Consider the following 22,204-nt stretch of genomic DNA (forward strand, 5'->3'; position numbering starts at 1 on the left):
GATAAAATTTGATCAAATCTCAATGTTGAAACTTACTAAAGCAATGTTAACCCAATTTTGTTTGCCTATAAACTAAATTATGATTTCGGATTGAATTTATTTATTCAATACTATTATTAAATGGCAGCTGTTGTTCGAGTTTTTGTAAAAAAAAAGAAGCTTATCTTTATTTATAAGCAGCTCAGATTGGAAATGGTTTGGTAATAGCTTTGGCTTTGGTTTGATTGAAAAGTAAGTCAAGAATTCTTGTTATTCAATTGATTCCAATGCCATTGATTGGGTTTCATGTGGCAAGGAACTTTGTGCACAGGAATTGCAGGTTGCAGGTTGCAGTTTGGTAATGTGGCATGAGGTCGACTTAATAGCAGCGACAACATACTTGAGGCAAGAGTTGGCCACAAGTTTTGTTGGCCTTTGTGAAATTTTAGACTGACCTCAACAACAACATGCAATATGCAGGACATTCGGCCAAAAAACAATAACAACACGAGCAACTAAAACAATAACAAAAATATTCGCAAGAGGATATTTCCACGCGCATTTAAAAATGCATGAGCTGAAAGCACTCAACGCGGTCAGTTATCGTGTCCATGGAACCCTTGTGCCTCCGTTCCTTCCACCTCCTGCTGTTCTTATGTCCGTGCCCCAAAGGGGTGGAGTGTGTTGGTCAGGGGTTGCACACCGGAAAGGGAATGCGGTTAGCCATGAGGCCGTTTGCAATTCTTAACAGAATGACTGACGGACTGACGGACTGATTGGCTGACTGACTGACTGACTGACTGATGGATTGACCAAGCGCCGGTTGCACGTTTGTTTGGCGCGGTTTTATATCTAAACTATGAATCAATGCATTAGTCAGTCACCTTGTACGCTCCACTTTAATTACTACTTTTTATGCTGTCTCCCACTCTCTCTCATTTCCCCTCTCTCCCCCACCTAATCCAGTAGTATTCGCTTTTAATTTAATCGTTTGCTGACATTTTTTCGCATGTTGTGGCCACAATTTAAAAATTGCATAGAACAAATAGAACAATATATGTGAAAAGAGGGTAACAGGAATTTCTGCCATGGAACGTAATATTATTAACAGACCCCAGACCCCCCGTTCTGCCCCTCTGGCCCTCCTCCTTTGGCCATAAATATTGCATTACAATAATTTGCCTTGTTGCAGGTCGCGAGTTGTCGCGCACTTTGAAATTGCGAATTGGATTTCATGTTAATGCAAAGTTCTTATCGCAGCACATGTCCTGTGGACGTTGCAACTTGAGTGTGGCAAGGGGGCAAATTACCCCCAATGTGTTCATTTGTTTTCCATTTGTAAGGTTCTTTTTTTAGTTTTTGCTGGTAATTTCTTTTAATTGCAATGATGTGAAATTACCACCGATGTGTGCACTCATCGAATATTCAAAAGACTAAACAAAAAACAATGTGAATAGGAATAGTGTGTACATTTAGGTTTTGTTTTTATTCAGAATGCAATTGTGGTTTACAATTTAATATATAATATATATTTTCTTTTTTTCTTAATTGTTTTGTAACTAAACTTTTGCTTTTGCACATTCAATATATACTTTATGACATAATAATTAAAAGGTAGCTTTTCATATTTTCTTTTTCTCTTCGTTTAAACAACAGTTTGTAATATATAAAAAAATAATAAACATACAAAGTACAAAATACAAAATACAAATTGGATGCAATTACTCCAAAACGTTATGGATAGCTCTCGTTTTCTATACAGAATTATTGAACTTGTAGTCATATGTGTGTGTAGTGTAGTTTTTAGTGTTTATGTAGGATAGTATAAAAGGTGTACTGCAAGTGCTGTATGGTGTATGGTGTATGGTGTGTGTGTGAAGCTGTGCTGGTTTTTATTTCGTATTTCATTTTGTTTTTAAATAATTATAAAATCTACTGCGTTTGCTGTTGAATTTCAATCTTCTCGACTGTCATGTCCGGATTCATGGCCGTCGCTTCCTGCAAGATGAAAGGAGAGATCGTATGAGATGATATCAAAATACGAGATATGAGTTTAAAGAACTTACTTGTATTGCCTCAGCCAAAGCTTTGTCATGATCAATTGGATCGCCATCAGATTGTATGGTTATCTTCTGTTCCACACGAGTCTCAACAATGCCATCGCGTTCGGTTTTGTACTGTATTTGAGGAGAAGAGAATAATGAGTTGGTAATGCTTCATTGTTGACAAACTTTTAACTAGGGCTGCAAATAATTCTCAGATAAACGATTTTTCATAAAAAACAATCGATTGTGTTTCGGATTATTGGAAAAAGCTTAAACTCAAATAAAATTTAAGACAGCCAATAATGTGATATAATAATGGCATTAATGTAAGCAGATTATAGTTTCATTATCAATTGTTGATGTGATAGATGATCGCGAAGTATTTGAAACTCAAAGAACATTGATTCGAATCGATTGCTTGCACTTAAAAAATCCATGTTATCCGATCAATTGATAATTATTTGCAATCCTACGCTTAATCCTTTAACCAAGATCTATATACAAGTAGTATCTATAACCAATTTGAAACAAGAGACGAATGCATATGGAATTTACAGTGACATAGCGCATACGTATACAGGAAATTCGAGTTTTGTTTTCAATTACAAAATCCTACCTCCGTGTACTCATTTTAATTTGATTATAACTTTGATCAATTCGGGATTGTAGCACTCTGGGGTTGTACTTACGGTAATCGTTTCCACGGTGCGGGTCTTACTGCTGACGGTTTGGGTAGAGATGATCTCGCCATGTCCTGAATAGCCGGGCGTGTCCTCGCCGAGCACCACGCGAGTGCTCTCAACATGTGGGCCGGTGGATGTGGTTGCGGTTGAAGCATAAAGCGGAGATTTCTAGAGAAGAGACACAGCGTTAGATCAAGTTGAAATCGTTTCAAGAGTATTATAACACAAAGAGAGAAGACAATAGGAAGTAGGGAGAGAGAGAGAGTGGTTAACAAACCTGGTTGTCAGTGCGTATCACGCTGGTGCCATCGTATGGACCATCGATGGGTGTGCCGGAGTCGCCAGAGCTTGTCGATGACACACTGTCGCGTCTCTGATACTACGCGGATGCCAACAATAACAACAATAAACACATTGCAAAAAAAAAATAGAACGTAAAATGTAAAATGAAAATCAATTCATGCATTAAATGAAAAAGTGCAGCCATGCAAAAAAGATCGCTTGGAGTTGCCCCTGATTTACCTGATCGCCACTGGTGACTGTCGCCGTTGTTTTCACCTCCTGGGTGACAACACGCTGCTGCTGATTGTTGGGGTCCAAGGTGCGTGTGGTGGCCACCGTCTTCTCCTCGAGTTGCTCCGTCTTGGCATTCTTGCCCAGATCCTCGTGCGTGGTGGCTGTGCGTGTGGTGACTGCGGTTGCTGTGACATACGCCCCACTTAGATCGGTTGGTGTTGCATCAGCCTAGGTGGTGTGGGGGGCGGGTGACGATTTCAGTGGTTACATTATGTGGTTAGTGCAAAGTCAACAACAATTTTCAAATTACAACAATAACAACAATTATAGCAATAGCAGAATTCGAGTTGAAATGAAAAGTTAATCGAACTCAAATCAATCGAGAGCAAGATCGACTGATAGAGAGAGAGAGAGAGAGAGAGACAGACAGCGAAAGCGAAAGCGAGAGAGAGAACTTGTGCCTTATTTTAGGCTAACCTTGTGTTCCTGTGTCGAATAGGTCACCTCACCGGTGCCCAGATTGCGCACCTCCTCCTCGACGTTGTGTCTGACACCGTCATTGTCCTTGGTCAGCACCTGTTTCGTTGTCGTCTTCACCACGGTGGGTGTGCTCACGGCTTTGCCCACCACATTTTTACTGGTGACACCCGATTGATTTGCCGGACTCGTCATAAGATCCTGAACCTGATCGCTGGCATACTGTTGGGTCATGTCATCATCCGAGCTGCCCTCGGAGTCGCGACGCAGTGCACCCTTGCCAATGTGCTTGACTCCGTCGAAGAATTGCTGGCGTGTGATCGGCACCGTCTCTGTGGTTGTCTGCACCTGCGCCTGTTTGCCAAAGTGCGAGGGATCGATCTGGGCATAGTTGAGTATCAATTTGCCCGTAACCGGGTCTGTTACCGCTGTCGCCGGATCGATGTCACCCGTATTTGGATCGATGTCGCCGTACTCGCTCTTGATGCGTCCCGTCACCGGATCAATTTCACCGGTCAAGGTCATCGTGTGGGTCACTGTGGTGCGGGCGCCGGCGAAACGAGGATCATTGGGATCGACCTGTACAATTTCACCAGTTACCGGATCAATCATATTGTAAACATAAACGGTTTTGTTGAAGAACTTAAGAACGCGCCCAGAAACGGGATCAATCTCGCATGTCTCTGGATCGATTTCCTCTGGGCGACCACGCTCGTCCGTTTTCGATATTAGCAAAATTCTCACGATCACAATCTTGCCGGTCTTGGGATCAACGCGAGCCAGTTTGGTGTACACCTCACCGGACTCGGGATCCACTTGGGTGGCGGCGTAAAGCGGTTCACCGGTGGCCTTGTCCACTTCTCCGGTGGCTGTGTAGATCTTGCCGGACGATGGCTCAATCTTAATGGTGTTGGGGTCGAGCTTGGTCTGTTTCTTGATCTCGTTGGTCTTGGGGTCAAGGTAGCCATAGATGGTGATGACATATCCGGTCTTGGGATCAACGCTGCTGGAAATATACTGTTGCTCCTTGGTGCTAGGATCACTTGCACCAGTCGGCACCCAAATCTGGTTGGATTTGGGATCAACAATAATGTCCTTATCCTTGGCGGCACTGACTTGAGCAATTGGAGCCTTTGTCGCCGGATCCACACGTTGCTGAACGATGCGCAGTGAAATGATCCTTGCGTAGTCCTTGTCGGGTTTGTTGTTCTTCGGATTGATCTGGTTCTTTAGCACGATCTGTCCGGTTGCGGGTTCGATCTTGATATCCCGGGTCACTGTCTTGCCAGACTTGGGATCCGTGAAAGTGATCGTGTGCTTCACCAAATCAATTTGTCCGTATTTCGTATCGATCTTGCCCTGCTTTGGATCAAACTGTCCGCCCGAGGTTTCCACCTGAGCTGTCTTCGGATCGATAACATTCTTCTTCGAATCAAATTTGCCAGCCAGTGAAGTGACCTCAACAATTGGATCAATTTGCTGACCAACCTCGATAATGCGACCTTGGTTGGGATCAATCTTGTTCGTCTTGGGATCGATTAAGCCCAGTATTGTGATCTGTCCAGTGCCAGGATCAACCTTAACATTCTTGGTAACCACAATTTTGCCAGATTTCGGATCGATGGCCTTCAACTCACCAGTGCGTGTGTTTATCTCACCATATTTGGTATCCAGGAGACCTGTGTCTATGTTCAATACACCCAAGGAACGCTCCACATCGCCATTAACAGTATCGATCTTACCCGTGGCGGGATCAATGCGACTGGTGATGACGGTGAGCTCAACAACTGGATTATCCTGTGGCGTGATGCACACGATCTGGCCCAAAGACTCATCGATGCGTCCGGTTTTGGGATCTGATACGCCGGAAACCAAATGCAGATTGCCTGTTTTTGGATCAAGATCACCCTGGAACAATTCCTTTTTGCCTGTCTTGGTATTCAATGCCTCCAAGGTGCCATTCTTGGGATCGATGACACCATATTTGGTATCAATGCGACCTGTCGCCGGATCCAAGATGCCCGTGGAGTGCTCAATGGAGCCATTCTCGGCATCAATGCGTTTCGTGGCGGGATCGAATTTCGAGGTGATGACCATGATCTTAACACGCTTCTTCTTCGGTTTAGCAGCAGCTGCAGCAGCTGCACCAGCAGCAACGCCAGCGGCCAGACCTGCTCCAGTTGCAGCTCCTGATCCAGTTCCAGGTGCAGACTTCTTGGGTGAACCAGGTTTGGTGGCCCCAGCTGCCAGACCCACGTAGCCAGGTTCTTTGTTATAACGTTGCGATTCGAGGAAATCGGCTGTGGGATCAGAGATCGGCTTGTAACTGCCCGGAGCACCCGAGGAGTAGCCCGCTCCTTGTCCCGCTCCCTTGGTAGGTGAGTAGGATCTCTTTTGGGCATCGTTCAGTCCCACGGCAGCAGCATCGACAGCACTACCCTGTAATTTGGCACGCGTTGTGGGTGACAGATTGCCATCTTGGAGCAGCTTAGCCCTTGACTTGGGCGACAACTGTCCCCGGTTGAGCTTATCCTGCGTACGTGGTGACAGCTGACCGGACTTGATCTTCTCAGCGGTCTCCTTGAGGGCACTCTCATTGCCAGGAGCATAATTGAAGGCCAGCCCAATCTTCTTCTGCTGCGATGTCGGCGATAGTTGCTCCTGACCATCGGGACCTAGTAGTTTGCCACTCTTCGGATCCTGGTCGTAACGGAAGCCGCCGGGAGTATAAGATTTGCGTGTCGGACTGCTGGCATTGCCATCGGCATCCACGGCATATTCATAGGGACGGGTGACGCCAGGTGTGGTGGAACCACGACTTCCAGCATTTCCAGCATTGCGACTGGCATCGCTTTGTTCCTTGTCCTGATCACCAAGACCCGAGGTAACGACCAAACCAAGACGACCCATTTCCTTATCCTTGTCCTTGCCATCCTTGGACTTGTCTTTGCCATCCTTGGACGGTGAACCGCTCTTGCTCTTCCGACCCGATGAGAAAATACCAACGCCCTGTTTTCCCGTTATTCCAATCATCAAAAATCATAATCATCAGATCAAAAAGGTTGAAACATAAAAAGATAAAGAATTGGAAGGGGGAAAATACAAAATTAAAAGTAATTCAACTTAACATATAAGGAAATTTTGGATTTAAAGGATTAACACTACAAACTAACATTACTGAGAAATTAAACTTAGGTGTGAATTGAGTTTTTATTTGGATGGGAGTAATGGGGATTGTATTTACACGAGATCGGGCGCAATCAGTGCGGTCAGATCTAACATTATTTTTTTACATTTTAGATCATAAATGTATAATCAATATATTGATATATTATAATTAAATAAATAATTGTCTATATACAGCTATACTTACACGTCTGCCCGATTTATTGGAGTCATTTAGGTCATCATTGCCTGTTAAATAATAATAAACAAAGTTAAATATTGATTGGAAATGTAAATACGAAATATTACCTGGAAAATGGATTTTTAATTTCAGTAGGGAATAAGATATAAAAAACATTTGAAAAATTTCTGGTTTTAGTAACCATTGTTAATTTTACTATTTCCACCCAAGGGTGTGATTTCCTCCACATCATTTAAATAATGTGGAGACTTATTTTTGGATTTCAGCCCCAAAAATGAGTTTTAGTTTGATTAGACAAATCTCAAAAATAATACATCCAACAGTATTGAAAATTTTTCCACCGTTGGGTATGATTTTCTGCTTACCGTTAACTCCAGCTCCGGCGGCTGCAGCGGAGGCAGCAGCAGCAGCTGCTTTAGCCGCTTTCTCTGCCTTTTCCCTCTCCTTTTGATCTCTTTTTTCCTGCTCCTTGCGCTCCTTTTCCTCCTTCTCCTTTAGTTTCTTTTCACGCAATTTAGCTTCCTTTTCTTCATCCTATTTGGAAGTATAAATATATTTAATACAATGTTGACAATTACAACTACAATGCGGACAAACATGCAACAAAATTAACAAAGAAGAATGTGAAAATATGTGTTCTACAAGCAACAAAAATGTTACTGGATTCGGATGGATTTTTAAATGCAGTATTTTAGTTTTTAGTAAGAGAAAGGAAGGTTTTGTGTAGACTGTACATGTATGAGGCATTAGTTTTGATTAGCTTAAGTATTTGGTAATGAAGGACATTCGATAGATATTTACAGAAATATTCGTTTAAAAATATATTGCATAATGAGATAAACGACACTATGAGCTCAATTTCAACTAAACAGAATAACAGATAAAATTTATATAAAGTCAGAATAGTGTAAGCATATATGAATCAGACGAAACTTTTACAATTTATATTTATATAGAGCAGAGATAAGGACAGAATAGAATAGAATAGCATCGAAATGGAATTGTATTCTTTCATTTTGTACATATAAATTACCATATATAGGGAGTCCTCGATCATGGGCTACCAGAGATCAATGATGTAATCAAAATAAAAATATAATCAAGCAAAAATTAATAAATAAATTATAATTTGGTAAATGGATAATACTCGTACTTATTTTGGTTTTTTTTATACTCCAAATCTTTGGATCGGTTGGAAGAAATGGGAATACACAATTTAGCTATTTAAGAAGCTCACAACAATCAAAAAGAGATAAGGAGGAAAGCAGAGTTCAAGCCAAAGAAATAATATTGATAAATTGGCAAATTGGTTGTAGGAAAATTTTAGAAAAGTGTGAAAAGTAACCTGAAGAGGAGACGAAAATTCGGCAACAGCAGAAGCTGAAACAGAAATCGCCTCAGCAGCGATGCCAGTCTCATAGTCTCCCTCGAGTGAGCTCTGCGAGGAGGCTGAAGCTGTACCGGTGCTCGATTCGCGTATTAACTGATTAACGGTATAACGGTATAGCGGTTTAACGGTTTAATGTTAGGGTTGCCACAACAATTCGTGTTTAGAGTGAGCACATCGTAACGTTGCAGAATTGAAGGGGGCACACGGTATATACGATTACAGTTGTTTAATGGTTGTGTTTTTGTGTGTGTGCATGTTATTATTTTAATTTTTTTTTTTTGGTTTGTGAATAAGAGTTAGTAACAAACAAACCGAGAAATATAAGTAAAAAAAATATGTTTGGTTAACTTTCAGTAATTATTGGTGATTATAATTATTTAACGAGTTCTTCTCAAGTTGAGCAGTTCCAATCAAGGATGGGTATCGGCTAAAAACTATCGATATTAAGAACGGGGAAAATACTACATAGCATATCAAATGGAAAATATCATATCATAATAAATATCGGACAAATCGCGTTGCATATGGTTAAGATATGTAGGTTGTTCTGAACCTGATAGCAGAAATATAAGTCGTATATGCTGATGTGATAAATTAAAAAAATGCTCATTAAACTCAAAATTATTGCAACTGAGAAATGTGGTATTTTCCCGATATATATATGTTACTAAAAATCGATGCATCTAAATTGTTTTTAATTAAATATCGTTTCGATACCCATCCCTAGCGTCAATCAGCTCGATCTTTTAGTTACCTTATCCTTCTTGTCCTTCTTGATGGGACTACGGCCGTGCGAGTCCGCATTATTGGTACGATCTCCACGATGGTCCAAGGTACTGCTCTTGCGAGCAACCTTCTCCTTCTCAGCCATGGCCAAGGCTGCAAAAAACGAATCGATTAGCTAGGGATCTACAGTCAAAGTCAAGCACTAACCATCCATGCTGCGGGATGAGAGGCGAACACCGGAGAGAGCCCTATCAAACTTGGGTGCTGTACGGTCGACAGGTGTCGCTTTGCTCTCGTAGTGGGTGCGACCCGAGAAGCGGTACTTGGAGCCAAAGCGTGGGAACAACGTGGATCTGGTGTTGGGCTCCGGCGTCATCAGACGGAAGAAGGTATGATGCTCCACACAGGACTTCCAAAGCTTCTTGGCAGCCCGATGATTGGCAAGCTTAAAACCGATGGTGGATTCGTATTGCTCGAATTCGCCCGGTCGTATCTTGATGTAGAAATGATGACGCTTGTACGAGATCTTCAAGATCTTTGGCCAAGCGAAACGGTTAATGCGCAGTCTAAAAATAGATTGAGATTTGATTGAATTTGATTTATAATTTGAATTGACTTTTACAAATTCCCAGCTTACTTATCGCGATAAACCAAGAGACCGGACGCACAGACTCCCAGCATAATGTCGACGCCCTCAGAGTCCTTGGCGGGATGCAAATCCACACCATACATGGCCAGCTTCTTGGCGTTCTCCAGATAATGAAGCTCGGCCTCAGCGGGCGATTGACCTCTGTAGTAAATAAAAGTATGTTTTAAAGATCGTATTTAGAATTTCATTTGGATTCACATACTTGTGGGTCTTGTGCAAGTCCATGACTTTGTCCTCTAGTTCCAGAGCTTGATTGGGTGCAATTTTAAAGTCCTTGAGATAGGCGCGAGTCGGCATTTCCTTGGGATCATAATCTCCCATCTCCGACTGCACCAGGTACGAGCCGAGTAGGGCGTGAGTTACAAATGTGCATGGCAGACGACCCTCTAGGATGTCATTGCGCACTTGCAGGCAGAGATGGTAGCGCGTGATGTCCTCCTGCAGCTGCGACGGCTCCGGAGGATAGAACTTGACTGCAAACGACAATGGCCAGGGATCTGTGCGAAAGAACTTCGCCACGGGCTTCTCCAAGTCCAGCCAGGTACGCGGATCGGTTGGCGTCTCATAAGTCAGGCCAAAGTAGTCCTTCTCAATGATGTTAAGTCCAGCACAGATCGAGTTAACCAGGTCACGCCCTTTGGCTTTGCGCTGCAACAACATTTAAAATAAGATTTCAGCTTAAAGCAAAGATTTTGAGTACTTACGTCAATGGTCACGTCCAGAATGGAGCCATCGAGCAGTGTGACACGGGCCAAAGCGGCTTTTGAAAATGTCGATGAGTTGCTCTTCGGTTTACTCTTGGTCGGAGTTTCCGGCTCAGCAGGCGCGGATGGTTTAATTTCCGCCGGCATCGTTTCGGGCCCTCAGCTACGCAGACAGTTTGATGGATGCAGCAGGAGAGTGAGACAGGTCGCTGCAATAATAACTCAATCAATGAGTAAAAATTCATCAAATAAAATAGAGCTCAAATCGACTTGGAGGTACCCTGAATTCGTATTTAGTTGATAACTAAAATGAATTCTTACAGACAGAGTTGAGGCAGGAAAAAGAAGATGAACTGGTCAATTGATTTCGAAGAAGCCGAAATTCAGGCACCAATTTGTCAAAAATAAATCCTGCCACGCCGGATGTGCTGACTGCAAGCGAATGAACGCGTGTGGTCGACTTTCCGTTCATTAGGCGACCAACTTGGAATTGTGTTTAACTTTCAGTCGAGTCAGTTCGTTCCACAGTTTTATATTCGTTTGGCGCCAGACGCGATTCGCCAGCTCGTAAAGCAAGTGGAACACAGGCTATGAAATTACTTCAACTGTACACAAATTGCAGGCAACAGGACAATTGGAGTAGGAAGGTGAAGGAGGAGGAAAAGGAGAACGGGTGCTCCCTATGGGCTAAACGAAAAGCCACCCCAAAGACTGACCCATGATGTCATGCGACATGATGACATTATAGTATATTGTATGAATAACTACGAGTACTCGTAATCGTATTCGCACTCACACTCACAATCACACTTACTTGAATAAAGCTCAATTATTTTTCTGCAATAACTTATTCTTCTTCTTCTTGGTCTTGTGCTGCGGTTGTTGTCGCCGAGCTGTAAATAGAAATATGAGAATTGTTACTATTTAAAATAGTTTCGAAATTTTTAACTAGCGAAAGCCAAAACCCCAAATTAATCGCCACACATAACTGTTAAACTCGAAACAGCCATAAAAAAAGCAGTTCAGCTGAAAAACTCGTACTTAGTATAGCGCAGAAAGTCATACAAGATGTACTCATAATTAAACTCAAGCTACATATATGACCACTCTACTGCAACCCTCTTAAATTGAGAAAAATGTACAGATGTCCCACTGTAATATCTAATAATGCCACACAAAAAGGAAAGGGAAGTTTCACCCAAAGAGATCAACATCCTGTCAACTTTTGTAGATAAATCAAAGTCAAATACCCTTGGCTTTGTTATTGAAAGTAAATCTAAGCTGAGTTGAGCTGAATTGAGCAAGCGAATGCAAATAACTAAGTGCTGTAGTCACTCGATATGTAGAATTTGTCACTTCTTAGAAAGATCTAAAAATAATCCATTATTTACTGTTTAATCTAGCTAAAAACCATTAATGTTGTTTATCAGCAAATTAAAAATAAGCGGGCAGAAGAAAGATTTTTAATTTTGTTTGAAATTAAATTTTTTATTTATTTAAAATATAAATTTATTATTATAATTGGTTCCAAAACTAGAATTAACTTTAATTATAAAGCATTCTCTTCTGCGAGTGAGCACTGTAGTGACATAAGTCTCACACACACATATACATATATACATTTGCATTTATTCTCAATACTCTTATAAGATTATGCTGGATGATGTTATATAAGCCGGCAATGGGAAGCAGCGTCATGTAGTCTTCCTCTTTCCCCGCGTGAAACCGCAACAACCCGAGCAAATGTAGAAATATATATATATTATGAAAAATATGAAAAATGCAAATAAATAAATATATATTTGTGTAACAAAACACTCAAGAGTGTGGTTTATCACAACAATATGCCTTATTTACTCTCGTCGGGTTGCACCACACCCAAAACCGTATCTCGAAAGAGAACTCAGAAACAACAACCCTAATTCGTGGTTTAGTGGAAAAGCAGGAGTAATTGCAAGTGATCAATTTATTGTTTTAATTGATTTTAAATGTGTTGCATTCTTTTCAATTTCTCAGTTCCAGCTGAGTTACATGGGGCAGGCAAAATCTTCACTTGCGATCGCCGGACAGGCTGAACCAGTTTTGATCAAGGCAACAAAAAGCACGCGGCGTTCAGTTTATAACAAATAACAAATACAGCTACAAGCTACTAGACACAGATACATCTGTGTAGATAATTTTTAATGGCGGCATCGAATCAAAATCCAAAAAACGCGAAAAACCTCTCGAAAAATACAAAAGATCGCGTCACAATTTCAAAGCTGGTGGCGTCATCGAGCCTGCTAAATTACTGTTGAGAATCCGAAAAAATACACAAAATAACAAAAAACGCACAAAACAGACAAACATCTAATTTTGTTATGTATATACTTAAATTTTGAGTCTCTGTGTTTATTTTCATCCATTTATTGTCTACGCGGCCTCAACTCGCGAGACATTAAACAGAAGCATTTATATTTGAAAGCATTATTATTATTATTATTTTTGGGGCAATCTGTTCTCATAGTTGACATCATCAACATCGAAATCGACATGAAGTAATTAACTGTATCGCAATTGCACCTCATGAATTACATTCCAAGTCAATCGACAATGAAGTGCTTCGTGTCTCGGGGCACACTTCACTGCTTGACGAATGCCAGATGAATCACATGAATCGCAATGATTATCTGCTGTGATGCCTCATCACAGATCGTTGCAAACGAATCGAAAACGAGTTAAAATGATTAGTGATTATTGTAATTTATAACAAATACAGTGAAAGTTCGCTAACTCTAATGCATCAATTTGTGGGATTTTTTAAAAATTATTAAAGAAATATCTATTCTCAATTGTATCACTTTAATCAAAGCTCCAAATTGATTATAAATTATTAAAATAATGTTTATTTTTGAAAAGGAAATTTTGATATACATTTTATTTCATTTATAATCCACTACTATTTATTACAAATTTTTAAAACAGTGGGAAAACAAATCTTGAGTAATATTCCTTCAAAAGATAAAAATTGTTTAGTTAAAAATGTTGATGTTTTGCAGCCCTTACTTTAATTTAAAAGCAATACTGCGGGAACAACTAGGAACCTGATAAAATACTTTATATAGTTACCAAAATGTTTGTTGATAGTTCGAGTTGAATTTCGCAAAGTTTGCCAAATGAGAGCCATCCCTGTAGTGCATTAAGCACATCGTATTTAGTTGGATTGTGCTCTAGAATGGCGTTATGATTTATTTTTGTATCGCATTAATGATGACATCATCGTAAACAGCGTCAGCAATGTATTAGTAGAATGTATTTTGTGGCATCGACTCAAGAGGCATTTCCACAAATTATGAATTTTGTTATTGTTGAACGTATTTTATTGTTCCGTGCAACAAGCGAGCGCAATATAAATATTTTGCAAGATGCCGCCGACACCCAAAAACAGAAGAAGAACAGAAGAACGAACGCTTCAATTGAAGGAGGTCGAGGTGAAATTCATCAAGTAGCTGATACACACACACACACACCCAACACACAGATACAACCAGTGTATTTGTGTGTATCATCAGCAGAGAGCTTGGGGCTGGGACAATGTCTGGGTGTGCTTCTAATCATGGCAATGTTGCCTCACTGCCTCATCGAGGCGTCAGCTAAAGAATCTATCAACAGATGGACAGACAGACAGACAGACAGACAAAAAACAAATACGTGACCGGTATGCATACGCACTCATAATACCCCTTAAAAGAATTCCAAACTTAAGTTTCTGAGAATATGCAAAGAAGAATGAGAGCCAGTCTCAGACTTCTTGACTGGCGGTCAATTCAATTGAGTTGCCACTGTGCTGCACTCACTGTGAATGCCTCAGCGATTCCCCTAATTAAATTTAATTTAATTCAACTTAAATCAAATTCAATTTACTCAGCAGCGGCAACAACAACAACGGCCTTTTGTAATATGTACCTTGATGAATATGAACCTGAACCTTAACTCAATCCATTCCACAGTCAAACGCATGAGGAGAATGTGTCCACATTCCGTCATGGCATTATGTCATCTGAAGTTTTGAGCTGTTCCCAGTGACGTCAGTGTGGAAGGTGTGGATATTTGCAAGTCTTGTTGTAAACGGAACCACCTCGATGTAAGCTTTAATATTTACAAAAAAAAAAAAAAAAACATGACTATAACGCGTTTCTCTATGCTGTGAAATGCACAATGCACAAAACTTTTAGCCGTCGGACTTTGTTTGAGAATCAACGAAGCGTTAACCATAAATTCTATTCAAAATGTATTTTGTATAGAAATGAGTGAAAGAGTTGCGGGCGGTGCCCACATCCGTTAATAACCATGGGCCTGAACAGACCATGGTTCGGACTATTTCCGCGAGAAATTTCATTTTGCATTTTTCCTAAATACACAAATTATTAACGTTGACGTCTTTGAAGGGCATTGCATGACTCAAATATACCCTGTACTTTTGGCTTACATATTTATAGGGCTGCAATTAAAAATTTGTCAATTTGTACAATCAATAGAACCGCAGACTTTTAATTTTATGAAATTTTATTTTGCATTTTTCCTAAATACACAAATTATTAACTTTAACGTCTTTGAAGGTCATTGCATGACTCAAATATACCCTGTACTTTTGGCTCACATATTTATAGGGCTGCAATCAACAATTTGTCAATTTGTACAATCAATAGAACCGCAGACTTTTAATTTTATAAAACTTGATCAATTTATTTTATTTTAAATTAGATTTTGTTGACTAATTTTATTAGACATTAAATAAATAAATAAAATTCTTACTTGGACAACTGTAACCATAAGATCTATAAATATTTTTGGATAGATTATAAATAAATTAAGAGGGATTTTGGGAAAAGAACGAGAACTCGTTTTAAAATTATTTCTATGCATATACCTCTTTCTTTGAAATACATTTGATTAGTTCAGGGTATACAAATGAAGGAAATGAAAATCCAAATTTATTGACTACACAGAAGGCTCAGATATTTCAGCGCATATTTTCCTTCTTTCTTTCATTTTGTTTTTTTTTTTTTTGGGTGTGCGTGCAAAAGAATAAAGTTGTTTTGGTTTGTTCAACGAGAAAAATAACATAATTATATGGGTCAATCGATAATGTGATTCGGGGAGTGTTTTATAAGTAATTCCACATCCACATCGGATATTTTTGCTATTTGCGGTTATCGCTAAAACACAAATGGCGAAATGCGAAACGATAAGCCAGATTCATCCGCTCCAGTTGGCAGGAACCGGCAATCGCCAGCTCATAACGGAGTAAGTGGCAAATACGTGATTTGCTGTTGCACAGTGTACAAAGTGGATCAAACACTTGACTACAAAAGTAAGTACATTATTGACTTATGTGCAATCTTCGTATGTGCTCAATTCGGGTATTTGTCAGCAGCTTAACGAGCACTCAATGGGGCTTGACTAATTGTTCGCTACTGATCAAAAGTGACTGCAATGACTGAAAGTGAGTCAAAGTGACTGACGCGCATATACGCCCCAACAAATATATACATATATATTTTCATTTTAAAGTTGGCCAACGAACTCTGGACCCACCCACAAATAGAATCCAGCTGGAGTTGGCAATGCGAGGGTGGCCCCCATTCAGCTAGTAAACAAACCAAAATACACAGCTGGCACTTTGGCCACAAATAGAATCAGCTGGAGTTGGCAATGCGAGGGTGGCCCCCATTCAGCTAGTAAACAAACCAAAATACACAGCTGGCACTTTGGCCACATAAATCATAGTCTCTCCCAGCCCCTTCTCCAAATCCCCCCCTCGACAACAATAAAAATCGATGCGACAACAAATAAAAATAGAAAATTGAATGCGAAAATATATATATATATGTGTGTGTGTGTGTGTGTGTGTGTGTGTGTGTGTGTGTGTGCTTGGGGGGAAAGCGTTTAGCTTGTAAGTGAAAACGCTGACAGATTGAATTGACTAGCGGGAGCATCGAGGAGCATCTCAAAAATAGGTCCATGTCCAATTTAAAAAGGGGGAGCATAAATTTGAGAGTAACTTGGGGAGCGTCATGATAATCATGTTTGCTAAGCAGGCAACAACACTTTCAAATGTCAAACTCTGGCGCGTTGCAATGCCCCAAATTTCCAGTTAGCGAGCAGTTAACAATAAAGCCTTACTTTGAGGCTCAGAGAGGCATTTCTGTTACGCTTCTATTCTTCAGCTCTCTTCTCTCTTTTTGTGTGTCTTCACTCTTTTTGGGGTCTCTTCTAACGCTCCAACGGCACAGACACACCTTGTTCTGCTGCTGTTGCTGTTGGCAGAGGTGAGGGGAGGGGTAACTTAACTTGGCTATAACTGAGCTGAGGCTTTGGCTGTTGGTTGAATTCAGGTTTTCACAGTGTTTTTCACGTTTGTTTGTTTGATTGTGTGTGTTGCGTGTTGTTAAGTCGTTTGCTCTGGCTCTCTGCCTATGTCTCTGTCTCTGCCACATTCTCTGTTTCTCCACAATTTTTTTATTATAATTTTCGAGCTGCACAGTTTACTCTGTTGTACAGTTATTAGCATTTGCTTTGCTAGTTTCCTTTATTTGTTTGTCTGCTATGTAGCCAATTTCTTGGCCAAGTAGTAACCGGTTTCTAATGCAACTTCTCTCTCTCTCTCCCTCTCTCTCACTCTCTGGCTATTCTGTCTTGCATTGTCCAGAAGACTTTTATGGAAATGTGTGTGAATGTCTGTGTGTTTAAATGTCTTCTCACATTGCCTGCAATATTTAGGTCAACGCTTTTGTTCCACATCTCAGTCAAGTCCAAAGACGGCTTTCTACGAGATTTTTCCAATTTCCGTTGATTGTGAAAAGCCGTTAAGGCTGACGCATTGGCCATCTACTGATAATCCTGGCCAAAGAGTCACTTGCCATTCATAACGCCATAAATACATTGATATTTTTTTTTTTAGATAAGAATTCGCACGGTGTTTTGTTTTGAAATCTTATCGGAATACGAGTATCTGAGTAATTCGTCGCTTATCAATGTGATCGTATACACACAAAAAAAAAAGCTTTCAGACTTCCTTTGCCTTTCCAGCCCTGATATCAAACAAGTCAGTAGTGAGAAAAAGCACTGAAATTCAAACAGCTATTGAAGGTTCGAGGTTCGTGATAAGAAAATAACCTGCTCAACGATCAATTCCCATGGTAGCTGCTGGTTTATTTTTATGCCAGTGACGTCGACATCGACACCACAATCGCGTCGAAATGCGCTGTTTTTTATAATTACATTCATGTACCCCTCATGTTGGTTCGTGTTTTGTATCCATTGTGGTAAACGCCACACTCAGTCCCACTGTGATTCAACAACAAAGCTGCTTGCTACATTACTCTCACACACAGACACACACTCACACTCTCACACATATGTAAATATTTATATTCGTATCTGATCGGTTTGTGTGTTGAATCTGTTTCCTTGACTACGCGCCACTCCGTTGCCAATAAGAATATCTCGAGTTTCAGCCCCCGTTTTTCCAAAGTAAGCCAAAACAAAATGCGAAGCAACTGAGTAAAACACAAAATTTGTCAAACGAGTGAGACAGCAACAACAATAATAACAACGACAACAACAACAATGTGGGCCGCAAACTCGTCGCAATTGCAAAAGGCAAGAAAATCAAAAGAAGCAAAAACAGCTACGTACAGAAGATACAATAAAAGCTTGACGAAGCTATGGCTAAAAAGCGACAACGTCAACGTCAACTCTCGCGCTCTCACATTCTCACACTCTCGCGCTCTCTGCATTTTGATAGAGAGCGTTTGTGTGCGAGAGCGCGGTGTTCGAATAGCTTTGAGAGAGTGCGGGAACTATGAAGTCATACTCTGCTTGCTATGAATGTGTGTATGTCAAAAGCATAAAATGTGACGGAGACGTAAACGAAGCAGGCAACTGAAAACTCTGACCACAGCCCAAAAAAAAATAGTATAATAATTACGAACGTTAGCTGATCAAATGTTAAATGGCACAACTCCATTTCATGGGAACTTGGAGGAAAAGTTAAAGTGGCCGTTACTTACGAGATTAAGCTTTGCTTTAGAATTCAATTGTTAATCCACGGGAAGCGTTGAATACTTTGCGGCGCTTTTCTTCAGCTATGTTTTGATTTTGTTTGAGCCGTGAGTTGGGTTTGCGTGCTGTTTTCACTTTTCACAAAAGATTCTATTTGACTTCGCACACACACACACACACACATACAAATAAACAAATTCTTGGCCACTTTTTTCTATTCAGCACGAAAAAAGACAATTTGTTGTTGTCGTCGTCGTCGTTGAATACCTGTTGAAAATTTACGTTGAGTGAGTAATAGAGAATATTGAGTGAGAGTGAGAGAGGTATTCGGGGGCGTGGGGGTGTAGAAAGGGTGGAAACTAGGCGTGGGCGTTTGAAAATTGTAACAACAGTTGATAAATTAAATACAGAATATTGTTATATTTATAAACACAAAATTGCGCGCTTTTTTCTGCAACTGGCACACAGATGCTTCGATTTTTCTGGCATTACTCTTGCCTCTTTTATTTCTTTATTTTTTTTCTTATTGCCAATTGGCCTGCGACTGCGTTTCAGTTAACAAACGTACCGTGGTAAAATATTCGAAATGCTGCGCACGAAGAGCAAACTAGTACTGAGAGATACATTCGTATTGTAGCGACAGAGTAGCAGTTGCCAAACAACCACTGCCCACTCATGGTGGAACCAATAAGGTAGAGTCAAGAGACTGTACGCTCTCTCAATTCAAAAGGGCGAACGCCACTGCTGCCACTGATGTACTAAAGTTTTAAAATTTTTGAGTTTTTTTTTTTTATTTTATGCATAGGTTAGGTGTAATTAGGTTAAGTTAGCTGACTTGAGGTCTAGTTTTATAGTCAGACACTAAAAAAAACACTAAATTTAAATAAACTCAAATTTATATTGACTTAACTTTTACTTACTAAATTTAACTTAAATTATGGAGTTGTAATAATTTGTTTAAAAAATAAACAATTTAATTTATACTTAAATAATTTGAAAAACTTTAAAAATATTTGTATACATATCAGTAGGATAAGTTTGTTAATTTCAAAATGAAAATAAACAACTGCAGACTAACCTTACAATTCCGCATTTTCCAACCAACTCATTAATCAACTCACAAGAGAGATACATTTGTATCTCAATGGTGACGTCACAGCTCACAAGAAAAAGATACATTTCAAATCCAGCTGTGAGTGCCCACTACTTTGCCTAGGTGGCAACGCTTAACGCTCAACTGTTGCGTAGCGTTCACAGCAGAGATTCAAAAATAAACATTTTACAGATTTAAATTTTCAACTACATTTATTTATTGTATGTATCGTTCTTATCGCTTTCGGTAAAGACACGGCTTCAGGGAGAAAGGCTTTAGCTTGACATCTTTGCCCACATGGCGCATCTTTCGGAAGTGAAAGAAGTAAAAGTAATTCACGGCCACATCCTTCTTAATCAAATCGAATCCGCAGGCGTTCATGCAACGCATAAACTCGCGCACATCCTCGAATCGGGATTGAATCTCAGCGATGTAAACATTGCCATGCAACTTGAGCACTCGGTTCGCCTCCAGCAGATAATCGCTGAGATTGGTGCCCATCAGCGACAGACAGTAGACGGCCACGTCCAGTGATTGTGGCTGCAAAGGAGTGTTTGTGATGTTACAGGCAATGATCCCGTTGCCGGTCGACACCAGATCCATGGAGTACACCTTGTTGGGCACGGATTGCGCCAGCTTACCCTCGCCACAGCCAAAGTCACCGATGACAGCTGTCTTGGGCAACCGTTTGATTGTCTTGATGATGCGTGTCAGCGGGTTCGAGGGCCACTTCTCCACCTGCTGACGGTAGCCGGCGTGGTAGGCCTCGAAGGCGTCCGCATCCGAGCGGAAAAGCTCCTCGGCCTTCTTGCTGTTCATTGTGTACAGCTGTTCGTTGATGTACCGAAAGCGACCTCCTAGGAGTTCCGACTGCAGCTTGTTGGCCAGCGTGGCTTGTGTTGCCGGAGCGTGTGTCGTATCCATCGCCTCGACGGCGGCTTGAACCAGAGCTGGTTTCAGTGTCAACTGCTTCTTTTGATCCTTCGCTGCTTTTGCGGGCGGTCGCTGCTTTTCAATCCTCCCACTTCTCACCTTGTGCATGGCCCGCATCTCGTCGTCCGCCTCGTCATCTGACGAATTGGAATCCGGCGGAGGAGCCAGCGGTCCTTGGCCCAGTCTGTAAGTTGTGTTTTTTGGCTGCGTCGATTTCTCCCCTTCAGACTTCTTTAACTTCTTTGGCTTCTTCTTTTTGAGTTTTTTGGCTTTCGCCTTGCTGGCAGCAGTTCCATTATTTGCGCCAGGCACCGGCTTGAATTGGATTACTTCGGCTCCTTTTTCCCAAGGAGGCACCACAAACGCCATGGTTTATTTTTATATTATTAAATTGATTGGAGATCAAAACAACAAACAAACACAACCACGTGAAACCGAAGGTTGCCCATCCGGTAAAAGTTTCCGATCTGGTTTGATATTTTGTACTTTAAAAACAAGTACATTTTCGAAATTGGGTGTTTTTCATTTTTGTACTTAATTTCGGATTTTTTATTTTCTAGAACTTTTTAAATTTTTGCATAATTTTTTTAGAATTTTCTTGATTTTTCCATATAATTTTTTTTTTAGAATTAAATTATATAACATCTCTTCCCAACGGCTGACGAACTTCAAACCTTTTTTAAAATGTTAAGCTTAATTTTGTCTAATTTCTATATTTTAATTTTCATCAAATTTATTAACTTTCTATTGAGTTTTTTTGAATTTTAAAATATGCAATTTTTGTCAGTAATGGCAGGCTTGGCCGTCAGTGTTGAGACGGCTACCGACGTGAACGGTTGCCAGCACTGGTGAGAAAGACAGTCACCATTTTGGGAACATTGTCAAAATTAGTAAAAAAAAAAAAAAAAATAGGTTTGTTTTCGCCAGACACTGTTGCCAACTTAGCTAGTTTTTAGCTAGTTATGACTTTTATAGCTATTTCCAGAGGCTAGAAAAATTTCAAAATTGCTAATTAGCTGAAAATCTGGCTATTTTAAATATATTTTCAGCTAAGTTTTGCTACTAATATTTTTAGAATTAATTTTGTAACTTCTGAAATATTTTCCTTAATTGTATCTAATTTCAAATTTTAAATTTTTCATGAAATTATTAATTTGATGCAAAGTTATTGGATTTTATAACTTTGCATTATTCAGTATTTATTAAATATCAGATGTTCTGGTATATTTTAAGTATAAAATGGTTGATTAGTTCTGAGTAAGTTCAAATGAACGAGTTATTGAAATGAACGAGGGAACTTATTCAGTGATTTAAAACTCTATCGGTATTTTTCAGTTTGGTCGGTTTATATTTTGAATTTTCTTCAAATAATTTAAGCTGCTTACACAAATTTAATTACGATAATGTACATGAAGTTCCATCATACCATAATTTATAAATGTTTTTTACAAATCATAGTTGATAACTAAGAGCCACAGGAATACGGTCATATCAGTGTAATATCTGCAGTAACCTAGATGGTGAATTACAAATTTGTGTTGATCCAACGAATTATGCGTCTGAAATTACCTAGAATATAACAAACTGTTCTGTCAG

The 22,204-nt window shown here is 40.0% G+C and overlaps 2 protein-coding genes and 1 long non-coding RNA gene across 8 annotated transcripts; 1 reads left to right on the forward strand and 2 right to left on the reverse strand.

Moving 5' to 3' along the window:
- Window positions 1-1,886: 1,886 nt before the first annotated feature.
- LOC117785682 (protein 4.1 homolog) lies at window positions 1,887-19,227 on the reverse strand. 5 transcript variants are annotated; one of them, XM_034623856.1, is made up of 17 exons: window positions 19,151-19,190; window positions 18,591-18,849; window positions 11,351-11,429; window positions 10,537-10,745; window positions 10,035-10,480; window positions 9,821-9,973; window positions 9,391-9,749; window positions 9,212-9,336; window positions 8,101-8,127; window positions 7,433-7,601; window positions 7,074-7,114; window positions 3,701-6,709; window positions 3,230-3,451; window positions 2,985-3,086; window positions 2,714-2,875; window positions 2,046-2,156; window positions 1,887-1,977 (listed from the first exon to the last, which is right to left on the reverse strand). In XM_034623856.1, the coding sequence occupies exons 4-17, from the start codon at window positions 10,681-10,683 to the stop codon at window positions 1,912-1,914; spliced, it is 5,139 nt and encodes a 1,712-aa protein (XP_034479747.1). In that variant the 5' UTR covers window positions 10,684-10,745; window positions 11,351-11,429; window positions 18,591-18,849; window positions 19,151-19,190; the 3' UTR covers window positions 1,887-1,911. The 5 variants fall into 5 exon arrangements, with proteins under 5 accessions (XP_034479747.1, XP_034479748.1, XP_034479751.1 ...); XM_034623857.1 differs by lacking the exon at window positions 18,591-18,849 and having other exon boundaries at window positions 19,151-19,227; XM_034623860.1 differs by lacking the exon at window positions 2,985-3,086 and having other exon boundaries at window positions 19,151-19,187.
- On the forward strand, window positions 15,580-16,189 carry LOC117785684. Of its 2 annotated transcripts, none has more exons than XR_004617524.1 (3): window positions 15,580-15,889; window positions 15,950-16,021; window positions 16,090-16,189. It is a non-coding gene; the product is annotated as an uncharacterized LOC117785684 (long non-coding RNA). The 2 variants fall into 2 exon arrangements; XR_004617523.1 differs by having other exon boundaries at window positions 15,953-16,021.
- A 641-nt stretch (window positions 19,228-19,868) lies between the features above and the next one.
- LOC117783321 (ribosomal RNA-processing protein 8) lies at window positions 19,869-21,052 on the reverse strand. Its single transcript, XM_034620687.1, has one exon. It carries the CDS (start codon window positions 20,975-20,977, stop codon window positions 19,910-19,912), a length of 1,068 nt encoding a protein of 355 aa, XP_034476578.1. The 5' UTR covers window positions 20,978-21,052; the 3' UTR covers window positions 19,869-19,909.
- Window positions 21,053-22,204: the final 1,152 nt, after the last annotated feature.

The sequence above is a fragment of the Drosophila innubila genome (assembly GCF_004354385.1).
Source record: "Drosophila innubila isolate TH190305 chromosome 2R unlocalized genomic scaffold, UK_Dinn_1.0 1_C_2R, whole genome shotgun sequence".
Classification (NCBI taxonomy): Eukaryota; Metazoa; Arthropoda; class Insecta; order Diptera; family Drosophilidae; genus Drosophila; species Drosophila innubila.